The sequence below is a fragment of the Pseudonaja textilis genome, chromosome 1 (assembly GCF_049901715.1).
Source record: "Pseudonaja textilis isolate UNSWEBS1 chromosome 1, rPseTex1.2, whole genome shotgun sequence".
NCBI classification, from domain to species: Eukaryota; Metazoa; Chordata; class Lepidosauria; order Squamata; family Elapidae; genus Pseudonaja; species Pseudonaja textilis.
The window spans coordinates 171,250,041-171,261,896 of record NC_141990.1 but is presented as its reverse complement, the minus strand read 5'-3'; the positions used below and the strand labels follow the sequence as shown (position 1 = coordinate 171,261,896).

The window sequence follows — 11,856 nt, the reverse complement described above, 5'->3', positions numbered from 1 at the left end:
ATAGCATTTTGGGTGCTTAGCAATTGGTTCATCTTTACTGCCATTACTGACAGTATCTTGCTGTCACACGACTAGGATTTTTGATGGTTTTTACCAATTTCCAGCGTTTATTTCAAATTCCAGCAAAAAAGCCCACTAGGGAAAAAAATAAGGCTTCAAAAGCAGGGTTTACAGTTGTAGTATTTGCTTAACAATTGCCAAAGAAAATGCTGAAAAATCAGGTTCAATGCTTCAATTTACAACTACCATTTTACAATTCTGCACTCAGTTATGCTTGTAAATTGAGTAGATATTTTTATCTTAAATGGTTACATTTAATTAATTAAATGAGCTTACAGCAAAAAAAATTAAATGTTTCCAACTTCAAAATTGGAATTGGTACATTATTTCTTATTTCTTCATTCATGATCAATCTGGATCGATCAGCATTTTTAACAATTTTCCCCCTACGTTCAATACTTTGTATTAAAATACTTTTTTGTGAAAAACAGGTTTGCTCCTAAAAGTACACTATCTTGTCAATTTGTAAATACATCATAAAAGTCACTGTTTTCATTTATCACTTCAACATGATACACAAATTCCTCCTTGAAGTCGTAACTGAAAACTAGTTTTGTTCTAAATCTAACCATATATTTCAGTCACAAGCAGCTATTTTAGGAGTAACTAAATTGATTTTTTTGATGACCCCTTTTCAGAATAGGAAACAAATTTGGTGTTCACTTTTGGGACATAAAGAGTGTCTAAAACCTTTCCTGATAGTTTCTTTTCTTGTGACATTTAGTTTGACTTATAGGTCATTTTAATTCTTTTATATAGTTTAAAGTCTTTTTAATGGTGTGAATTGTTATTAACTTCCATTTGTTTATAGATCTTTAAAGAATATGCATACAATTTAATCAAGATGAGGGAAGAGAAAATAGAGGAAAGGGGAGTCAGCGAGAAATTACATGCAGTAAAGAAACTGCCAATTATATAGAACCACACAGGAAAAGTCATTTCAGTGAACATTAACAACTTGTTAATCTTAACTGAGTAGTCATTCAAACATTCAGCACATAGGCTTTGAGTCTATAGATTAACCTTCAAAAACTTTGGTGAGCTCCCCACCCCGCTTTTCTATTCAGGCATAGCAATAGCACTTATATCGTTTCTTGGTGCTGTACAGCCCCTAAGCAGTTTACAATGTCAGTATACTGACAATCTGGGTTCTCATTTTAATCTCAGAAGAATGGAAAGCTGCGTCATCAGGATTAAACTCCTGGCAGTGGGCTGAGTTAGCTTGCAACATTACATTCTAACCACTGCGTAACCACAGCATGTTCCTACTGAACACAACTGTCAATCTTTGATTCTCAGGCCACATTGTGACTTATTAAGAGTAGTGAGGTGTTGTGGCAGAGAGAAAGAAGTAATGCACAACAAAAACCATCTGAAGAATCAGTTGATATATGTGCTGTCCTGTGTGATTGGGGATGGCATATATTACATGATGCTTTCCAATCAGTCTTGATTACTGGTGAATACAAGTACATACATTTTTCTGGGCAATATTTTGCACAACTGGTTTGCCTTACCTTCTTTCCAGGGCTGAGAGTGACTGGCCCCAAGTCATCCACTTGGTTTTTTATTTAAGCCAGGAGTAGAACAGTCTTCTACTGGTAGTGTCTATCCCAATGCTTTTAACCATTATATGAAATAAACTCTCGAATGACAAATACGCTCCAGCAAATAAGTAAATAAGCAGCTTCTTTTTTTTTTATAGTTTCTGTGCATCGGACTTAAGAGAACAACAGCAAATTTAGCTGCTGGAGATAAAATTTAAGAATTGCCACTCTTAGGAAGGTATCTCCTTTAGTTCACATATTTTTATTTATTAGATTTTTACCCTGCTTTCATTAGTTTATAAATAACTCAAGGAAACAAATCTACCTAATACTCCTCCCTCCTCTTCCCCCCCACCCCCCCAACAATTCCTCACAGGATTCTTCTGGAGAAAAAGGAAGGAATATTGGGTATGTTCGCCACTTTGATTATAAAAGCAGGGGAGAGGGGAGCATTCATTACCAGGGAGTCAGATATAATCAGTATTTTAATATTAAACATTTTACAATTTGGGCTGAATAGGTGATGTGAAAGTCTTGGAGGATTTTAGAATCTGAATGAGGGGGAATAAGTTTAGATGGTAATCCTAGTCAGATGGTTTTGAACTAATTTTGTTTTGGAAAACATCCAATTCTAAGAATATTCCATCTTTGATTCTGGCCATCAGGAGGTTATGTTTTCGCATACTAAGCTACCTCATAGTGCAAACTTGCAGTTTCTACTCAGACAGTAGGTGTGGATGTGGCCAAGGGGGGGTGATGTATACATCCATCTCATATGCCATATAGACACATTTATAGACGGTGCTTATGTAATTTCCTTAGTGCCAGCAACAATTGGAATGGCATGTTATAAGGCACATATTGCAGAATTAAAAACCTATTATCTTGATTCAAACAATAACTGAGCAAATAAAATTTGATTAAAGACCATAATATAGGAGTTCCATGTTGGAATCTTAAAACAAAAATGTCTTAGCATCCTGAATCAATGAAAAGATTCATACAAGTTACTCTTTCACTAAATTCTGGACTGTTTAATTCAGCTGCATTCAGCAGAGCAAGAAATCATGTTTCAGTCCAGTCACTGATCAGTATGAGTATTGTAGTTCAATAAGTTTCAAAGGCATCAGGCTGGGATAAAAAGGAGAATGGCCTTTTTATTAAAAAAAAGGAATAAAAACATAAGGTTGCTTTAGTAATAATTCAAATAAGTTTTCAAGCTTTCTGAACTAAAATGTACTAAGAGCATTTTATTTTTTATTATGACCAGGGGAAAATAATAACCCAAAAGCACACTCATAGCTGGTTGAGGATCAGAAGGCTAAGATTCATCCATTATTTGGGGGTTTGGAGTTCTGTCTCAATATTTTGTGGAGAATCTTAAGAACAACTTCCAACTGCTCAGGTGTCATTTTTAAGATTTGATCCTGGTTGTTGAGCATGTCAAATATCATGCCTGCTTGATTTCTTGGAGTCTCCAGTGCAGAAGGAAACGGTCGAGGTGCATCTTTAGACACGAGACCAGCAACATTTGGAGCAGAATTTGATCTTGCTTGGCTGCAGCTCCCTTCTTCAACACCTTGTAAATCAACAAGTGCTCTTTCAATTGCTTTTTCAAGATGCTTATAAGCTTCCAAATCTAAATCTTCAATGGCAATGGAATTCTAAACATTGAAAAAAAAATGTAAGCATGTATTATCATGATAATAAATCATACAAAGGACTTTACATAAACTAGGAAGTATCCTTATTGTATCACCAAATTGTGCTATTTTTGCCTTTTCATGTACCATTATCTATCAAATTCATCATATACTAAATATTTGCCTTAGATTAACTAGGAAAAGCATAATCTTTTCCTAGCTAGTATAGTTTCTGCAGTATAGTTTCTAGTCTGACAATTTCTAATTCTGAAAGTTTGTCTCCGTGGCATTCTTTCAAAAGTCTGCTACAGAGAGATTTAGATTTTGCAGTTCTTCAGATTATAAATTTAATAAACAGAATTGTTTTGACTAGAACAATTATAAAAAGCACCCATTCTGTAAGAAAAGATACTGTCAATTTGCCTGAGAAAACCTTATACAAGTTTTCCTTGTACAAGGAAGTGCTTCCCAACTTGTATTGGAAGAATTCCCAGAATTCCTATCAAGGATCCTTAAATTATAGTAGTTCTAACACAACTAGCAGGACCAAGTGTGTTTTTAAAAGTTAAAATTCCAATATTATGGAGATATTCTAGAACACTAGAAATGATCAGTTATTTTTTGAGAACAAGAATTCTGATCTCACAAGCCAAAAGTTCTGTTCAAATTTTGTTTTGAAATGGTGGCCTGCAGGCCTCACTTACTCTGATACAATGTCTTACACAATGTATAATCTTACACAATGCATTAAAGAATATAATTAATAATCTTCAAGAACAAAATTGATTATGTTCTTACCAATGAATTTGCTTTTGTATGTCCAGTAGTAGGAAATTTAATTGTAGATTTTTCTTGAACAGTTTTTGCTAGTTGTGAATCAGATAAGGCAGCTGTCTTGCTAAATGATTTTTTTTGCTTGATGTCATTATCACGTTTCTTCTCAGGCTTCAGTTTCATGCTTTCCTTTTTTACACCACCCCCAGATAATAGAGTTTTTGAATCCTTCCTGGTTTCTGTCGTGCTCGATTTTTTAGAAGACAACTCACCATGTTTTTTTCCATTTTTTTCTTTTAAAACATCCTTAGATGATCGGCGATGTGCTTTTTCCTTTTTGGCTGAAGGGTTCATCCCTCCTTGCTGTGAGTGATGTAATGCAGCATCCTTCTTTCTGTCAGTCTTCTTGGTTTTGGTTTTGTGATGATACTTGCAAGTTGGCTTTGCTTCTTCCTCAGACTCTGGGTGTAAAAAGAGAAACGTCTGAGGGTTCACTGGAAAGGGAGGCTTGGAAGGATAATTAGGAGATTTGGAAAGATAATTTTTAATTTCAGTTTGGGCTCCAATGTCATGTGCACTCAAAAAAGAGGAAAAGGCAAATGGTTCAGATATTTTCCTCAATGATTCTTTCTGAGGCTTATTTTGTGATATTTCTTCATAGGACCGTCTCTTCAAATCTGATATCTCTAGATTATCAGGGTAACCTGGCAATCTGTAACGTTCTTTTTTACAAGTGTGTTTCACTTTTTTGCAACCAGATGTTTGGGTTTCTTGGTTTTTTGTTTGTACTTCAAAAATACTGTTTATAAGACCACCTAGATTTTCCTTTTTAATTTTTTCACTTGCAGTTGATGTATGAGGAAGGTTTTCATATGAAGGATGTTTTGCTTTGTCGGATAAATTGACATCACTAACTTTTGAAATGCTTTCAATACTTGAAACAGATGCATCATGATCCATATCCTTATCTATTTCTTTGCTAGTTTGGGGACTGATTGGTGCAGGAAGCTCTTCAAAGCTTTTTTGCAAAACAGATGCTAAACCTTTTACTTCTAGTTCCGAAAGTTGTTCTCTTTGGCCTTCTTTCAAGAGTCTGCTGCAGAGAGACCTTAAATTTTGCAATTCTTCTTCAGAAAACCTATCTTGTAGAGCATGAGTTATATGAGATACTTGCTGTACACTTTGTTCTTCTTTAGCTAAATCTGGTCCTTTCTCTGCCCTGAGTGCTGTTTCTTTGGCTACAACTGGAAATACCATTTCGAGTATTTTTTTTAACTCTTCCTGTGTGATCAGTCCAATTTCTGAAATTCTTTCCAAGAGATGGTTTTGGATTTTCCTGTTCAATGCAGACTTTAAATTGGAAATTTCATTCTCTGAAAGGGCCTCAAAAAGATTTTGAATACTTTTGCTTAACACACTGTCATCAAAGCCCTCATTAGATTTCTCCTTCAAGTTCAAGGACAACTTCTGACACACAGTTTCCAGGTCTTCTTTGCTTAATCCAGTTTCTGAAAGTTTATCCTTAAGGTGGTCCTGAATACTTTTGCTTAAAAATGATTTTAAACTTTTTATTTCTGCTTTTAAAATCTTTTGAAGGAGGGTATCATGGAGGGAAACATGTTTTTTTATATTAGCTGTTTCAATGCTGAACGGTAACTTTACTCTAATGATTTCTAATGATGTATTTGAGGGTAAGTTTTTTAAATCAAATTTTGGTTCGTTCTCTGGACTAGTTTGGCTTTCAGGAGGAAATAAAATAGGCTCGTAATCATCTTTTCTGCTTTCGTATAAATCTGCTTCTGTAGATACTGGCTTGCTTTTGTGACTTTCTTTATTATCTAAGGATTCAGATTTGGAAAGTTCTCTTATATCACTCTCACTTAATGGTTTTATGGTTATTATTTCAGTTTGTGAAGTTACTTCTTTTGATAAAGCTTTCCTGAGCAAATCACTAGAACTCTGGAGAGATACCTGGGTCTCTGCTATCACCATATCTGGAATTATCCCTTTTTCAGACAATTTTCCAATAAGTTGAGCCTGCAAATGTTGACTTACAACATCTTTCAGTTCACTAATGTCTGGTTCTGAAAATGCATCTGTAGTACTAGTTGTTATTTCCTTCAGAGAACATTTTTCTCTGTCATCTAATGGGCTGCTGTCTTCTAATTCTTGGGGTAACTCTGGTCCTGAAAATCTCTCTGCAACTAGGTTTTCAATGTTTTTGCTCAAAAGTGATTTAAGTGCTACCACTTTTACAACTTTATCAACAAGAAAAGTTTCAAGAGAGTTTTTGAAGTAAACATTCACCTGTTTTATTTCTGCTTCTGATAGTTTATCTCCTTGTGGCTTTGATTCAGAAGTTATAATTGATGGATTTGTTTCTCTTTCAGTTTCCACCGCAATTTTTTTATCTTCCTGTTGCAAATCAATTTTTTTTTCAAGGAGTCTTAATATTGACAATTGCTCACCACTTCTGATTAATTTGGGATCTAAGCCATTATCTAATTTTGTCAAAGGCAGACCTGGAGGTGGATCCTGGTCTTCTTGTTCTTTGAAATCAACAGTTGTGTATGCTTTTTCTAAAAGAACAGAATAGTCTATTGTGCCTTTACGAAGCTCTGGTGGTTGTACTTTACAAACACGTCTCAAGAAGGGTTCAAACTTGTTTCTACTAAAAAATGCATCTTGGAACTGCAATTTAAAGACAGAATGGTAGAACTAAGATGCTTTGAAATGTTGATTGTAAATAATGGGATATATAAAATATTCTTCTATGCCATAATTTAAAATACATTTACAAATAACTTTGTACCATATGGTATCAACCTTGTTAACTCTCAATACCCTTTTTTCTGCTATGTTCAAGATGGACTGTGATTAACATATGTGTGATACCTCAGTGTATAGTATATGTGATATCTCAGTGAACTGAACTAGAAAATGAGAGTGGGTTCTGTATTCATAGACCACCATTTGAAGAACCACAGGTCCAGGTAAGTCTTGTCTTCATCAGGATTTTTGTGATCCCTACACTGATGGAGGAAAGAACCGATTTCTCAAATACTACATCCCTCTGGACATGAAGGTCCAACAAATAGTGTTGAATGAAAGAGGATGTGACCATGTAGCTCCTCTACCAAGTTGTGGCAGTTGGATGTGCTGAAAGAAAACAGTGGTGGCTGGATATCATGATGGTAGGATATGTTTAGATGGGAAGGCGAAGTATTGCTTTAAAAATCAAAGCAATCTTATAGTGGCCACAGTCCACTTTGAGAAGTATTATAAAAACACTCCAAGCCTGCTTTCTTGCTCTTGGAATCAGAAAAACAGATGGGAATCTCTGAAGAAGACCATGAATGATGTTAGGTAAATCAACTGAGCAAATCAAGCCCTTTGTGCAACAACAATTGAACAGTAGCATTTTGCTATATGAAACTGAGAAAGATTTTACACACACACACACACACAGAGAGAGAGAGAGAGAGAGAGAGAGAGAAACTTCTTGAAGTGGAATAGGCCCTGTTTCTTCTTTATCAAGCTACATACATATCCTCCACCGAATAGTTGTTCCATAATTTGTTCAGTGATGATTAGTTCAAAATTTAATGTAGGTTGCCCTTCCTGATAAGTGAAAATAGCCATGTATCTGTAATCATGGAGAAATAAGTACACTGAAAATGGACCAAATAGCGTAAGTGGGAGAAAGAGAATGGCACTGAAGTAAAAGTGGGCAGCTGGATCTGTGGAATTATTCTCTGCAGTAATATGTTAGTTTGAAATCCGAGAATACATTTCCTATTCTCAAGATTGTCAGGCTCTGCCTGAAGATGGCAGTGAATCTTTCCAAGCATAATTTTCATAGAGCTCAAAATGGTTGAAAGAACTGATATTACATCAGGAGTTATTAAATTAAAGCAAATATTTTGAAAAATTGCTCATCTTCTGTAGGATAAGACTAGTGAGCTTCAAGGCCTAAGACACCAGTCATGTGTAAGAGCTGCTCAGCATTCAGTCTATTTTCTCTGACAGGGCGGTGAACTGGTTATCCCTGCTGTGTCTAGAGAAAGAGGAATTCCTCAACAATCAAAATTTCATTTATGGTCATGGATCACAATTCTGCACTAAATGTTAAATGATTTTTTTTAAATTTAATACATAAAGGAGGAATGCATACTAGTTGCTTTTTATGGAAACAGGAAAACTAAATTATACCCAGTTTCCTTGCAAGAACCCTGGTTGAACAATATTTTGCTTTTTTTGAGGATATATTCAGTGACACAAAACAGTGATTTATAGGAACTGATTTACAGAAACGGATGATATTCAAAGCATCAGGAATGGTAAAAATTGAGTGCTGAGGAAAGAGGTTGATATTTACAATATAATGATGCCGAAGTCAAGTAAAAATCCTCATTGTCTTAGAGACCAGAACTACAGCAAGGAACTAAGACTATATTTCAAAATAGTCTTGCCAAGAGTGGCATCCCAGGACATTAAGACTTCCACAGAAATTAGGAAAACCACAGGAAATGAAGCAAATGTAAATCCTGTTGTAGTCAAGATAGCAGTTAATGGTGCTGCATAAGGACATGTTGATATGGAAGGCACATCTGAGGTATTTGAGGATGGCATCTGGTGGGAAAGCAACAGTAAAAAAAAAAGGGATGTATTAATAAGCTCGTAAATATGTAAGTGGGTCCTTCCTAATCAGGCACAATAGGTAACACAAAGACTTTGATATTGAATAAGTGCTGAAGAAAAAATTCCCAGTACCAAGGTAGATGTCAAGGAGGGCAACAATAGCAAGAAACTTTATTGAAAGAGAAATTGTAAAGATTTTGCTAACGTCCTGGCAGAGACAAGATGTGAGCTTACTGGGTGCTAAGCAGCTAGCCTAAGGAATGTCAGAAAGGTGTACTATCTAATTCCTTCTCCCTCTCTCTTACACTCCCACCCACCCACCCACACACCTTTAACAACTAAATGCTAGGTAGCCAGATCAATATTTCTCAGGGCTGGCAAAATTGGTGATATCAATAACTGGCTAGTTCATGATAAGATGGGTGAACAGAGGAAATGGAAGGCAGATGGATGATGCGAGTTCCAGCTTGCACTAAAAAGTTCTGGTCCTTCTAGGAAATAATTGGAAGAAGAAGTGTTTGAACTCTTCTTCCATTTTGGGGGGGCAATGGAACCTTTCAAATGATACTACTTGTCCCCTTGGTTAGTGTCAAAAACAGTGACTATATGCCTATTTTGTTAACTTTTGACAATGAAGGCAGATTCGAAAGCAAGACATATGAAATAAAGGCAGTGACCATATGTTGGCAATAACTTGCTCTTATATTCCAAATATGTGTGAAATAAAGCCTGCCAGTTTATAGGCATAAAATCCTGCTAGGATTGCTAGTCCAGATTTAGCAACCAAACTACTCTCCTCTAGAAAGAATAAATATTTTTTATGCAAACTTATTTTAAGATTTCTATAAAGTGTGAAGAATCATTATAAGAATCATAAGAACAGGGTAGAAATGAAGCCAAACACTACTGTACTTTCCACCTAAAAACTTCCTTCATGTACAAGTACCCAGAGATCCATGAAGGCCTCTATAAAGGTGCCTTAGTCCTATGTAGGATGACCAGAAAAACTGAAAAGTTTTGTAGTTCTATGGTTTGTTTAATGGTATGTATTAATAATAATGCAGTGACAAGATACCTTCTAAGTGAACTTTATTTATCCTTTAGTATGTAATTTTAGACTTTTATTTTACTTTATTACTCAGTTTTAATACTGCAAAACTAATTATTTCTTACCGTAACCTCTTTCCATGGCCATTGCTGTTCTGGTTCAACAACTGAATCTGGAAATGATTAATTAGAATATTTAAAATATAAGCGCAATTAAATATGCATTTTATAGCTACAGTATAAGGTTCTATTCAATGTCTGTGAAATTAACTCACATAGAAAAGGAAGTGGCTTATCAGAAAACTATACCCCTAAGAAATGGAATCAATTTTGAGACTGGCTTCCTCAAATTTAAGCCACAAAGACTGGCTTAATGTGGAAGTATTAGTTAAAGTTCTGAAGGTGTCTTGAATTAGCTGTTCCACTAATTGAGTTTGGAGATGGCATGCATGCATGAGTGTATTTGTGAATAACATTTGTGTGATAGGGGAAATGAATCTAGTAGTATATGTACTCCAGAATTATTCAGAGTAATATAGTCTTGGGCAACCCCTTGCCCCCCAAACCTACAGAAGGCACATAGTAAACTGTTTTGGGTTAGAGGAAATATTTGGAATTTTGGGAGTATGTTGTGGATGCTCCTTCAAAAAGGAAACTAAAGTCACCCTCTCAGTTGCTCTCTGTTTGACCCTTTACATCCTACTCTTAGGAAACAGGAACTTCAGCCTTGTAATGGCAGTGAAGTTCCTTAAGGGATGGCAGAGTTGCATATTCAGAACATCTTATTGCAAAGAATATATACATACACGAACTTTTAGTCAGACCTCAAACAAACAGCACTCAGATGTTACAGGACAGAAGCACACGCGGAGAGAGAGATACGCTGCAAAAGGGCCTCTTCTTATTATAGGCTCTAAAAGTGATATCAGCCCAAACACCTCGCTGACTTATTCCCAGCATTACATCATTGTAGCAGCGGGTCAGCTGTTAAATCATTACCCTGACACTCCTCCCATTTAAAGCTGAACAGCTGTTAATCAAAATGCTTTAACATATTCCGAATGTTTGTCTACATTTACAGGCTTTGTTAATATATCAGCTATATTATGGTCAGTGGAACATTGCTGTTATCTTCTCAATGTATCTTCTACAGCCTCCCTAACATTATAATATTTGATGTCTACATGTTTGCTCCTGCTTCCAATGCATTCTCCTGTTGCCATCTTTATACATGCAACATTGTCTTCAAATACTGGTACTGCTTCCTTTACATTTGTCCTGTTCTGCCTTAGGCAATGATAACATCTCTTGGTAATTATGGGGTTCATACTGAACACTATATACTCTAATCCTACTTGCAGTGAACTGATCATGAGGTATATCTTTATTACTTCTTTCAGATCTCCTTGGTATCATCTGTTCCTGCGTTTCTCTGCCTTCTCTTTTTATCTCAGATCTATCCTCTTCTATGTCTACTTCTAACCTGCTTTCTGTCTCTCCCTCATTGGACTTTGCATAGCTTCTCCTTCCGGAGAACTCATGCTATGCGTTGGATGAACACCTCAGAATTATCGTGAAACCTATTCCAATTATTTTGTTCTGCAAAACTAGCAGAGCGTGAAATCACCACCTTTCTGATTCCATCTGTGAACCTGGATCATAACCAACAAACCTAAGCTTCCTGGCCTTTTTCTGTCCTTTTCTCCTGGTGGACATAACTACCAAATGTTATTAGGTAAGCCAATGAAGGTTTTCTTCCATATAATAGAAAATATATATAATTCGCTGTGTTCATGTCTTCCCCCCTGCATGTGCTAGCATTGAGTCTTTCATTGTTTGCAATATGCCATTCCATCTTTCAGCCACTCAACTTTCAGCTGGCGAGTACAGATTCGTACGTCTATGCTTTATGCCTAAACTCCTTAACCATCTTTGGAAATTATCAGACATGAACTCTTTTCCCTTTACAGCCATACCTGCACTCTACAAGTCTTACCCATTGCTTGAACTGTTGCAATATCTCTGTCCTGCTTTTCAGCAGATAACAAAACCCATATCTCGTGTAGTCATCCACTATGACTAGGGTATACCTAGCTCCTCCTAGAGAGGGTGCTATAGGGCCAATCAAGTTAGCGTTAACTGCA

At 36.0% G+C, this 11,856-nt stretch overlaps 1 protein-coding gene across 1 annotated transcript in view; it reads right to left on the bottom strand.

The window, feature by feature from the left end:
- Positions 1–2,618: 2,618 nt before the first annotated feature.
- The window catches only part of CATSPERT (catsper channel auxiliary subunit tau), a 41,063-nt gene continuing 31,825 nt past the window's right edge, over positions 2,619–11,856 (bottom strand). Inside the window, exons 8-10 of the mRNA XM_087919686.1 lie at positions 9,839–9,885; positions 4,049–6,715; positions 2,619–3,271 (exon numbers count right to left, since the gene is read on the bottom strand). Of these exons, the coding sequence (XP_087775812.1) occupies positions 2,936–3,271; positions 4,049–6,715; positions 9,839–9,885 (3,050 nt within the window). The 3' untranslated portion in view covers positions 2,619–2,935. The remainder of the gene's footprint in view (positions 3,272–4,048; positions 6,716–9,838; positions 9,886–11,856) is intronic.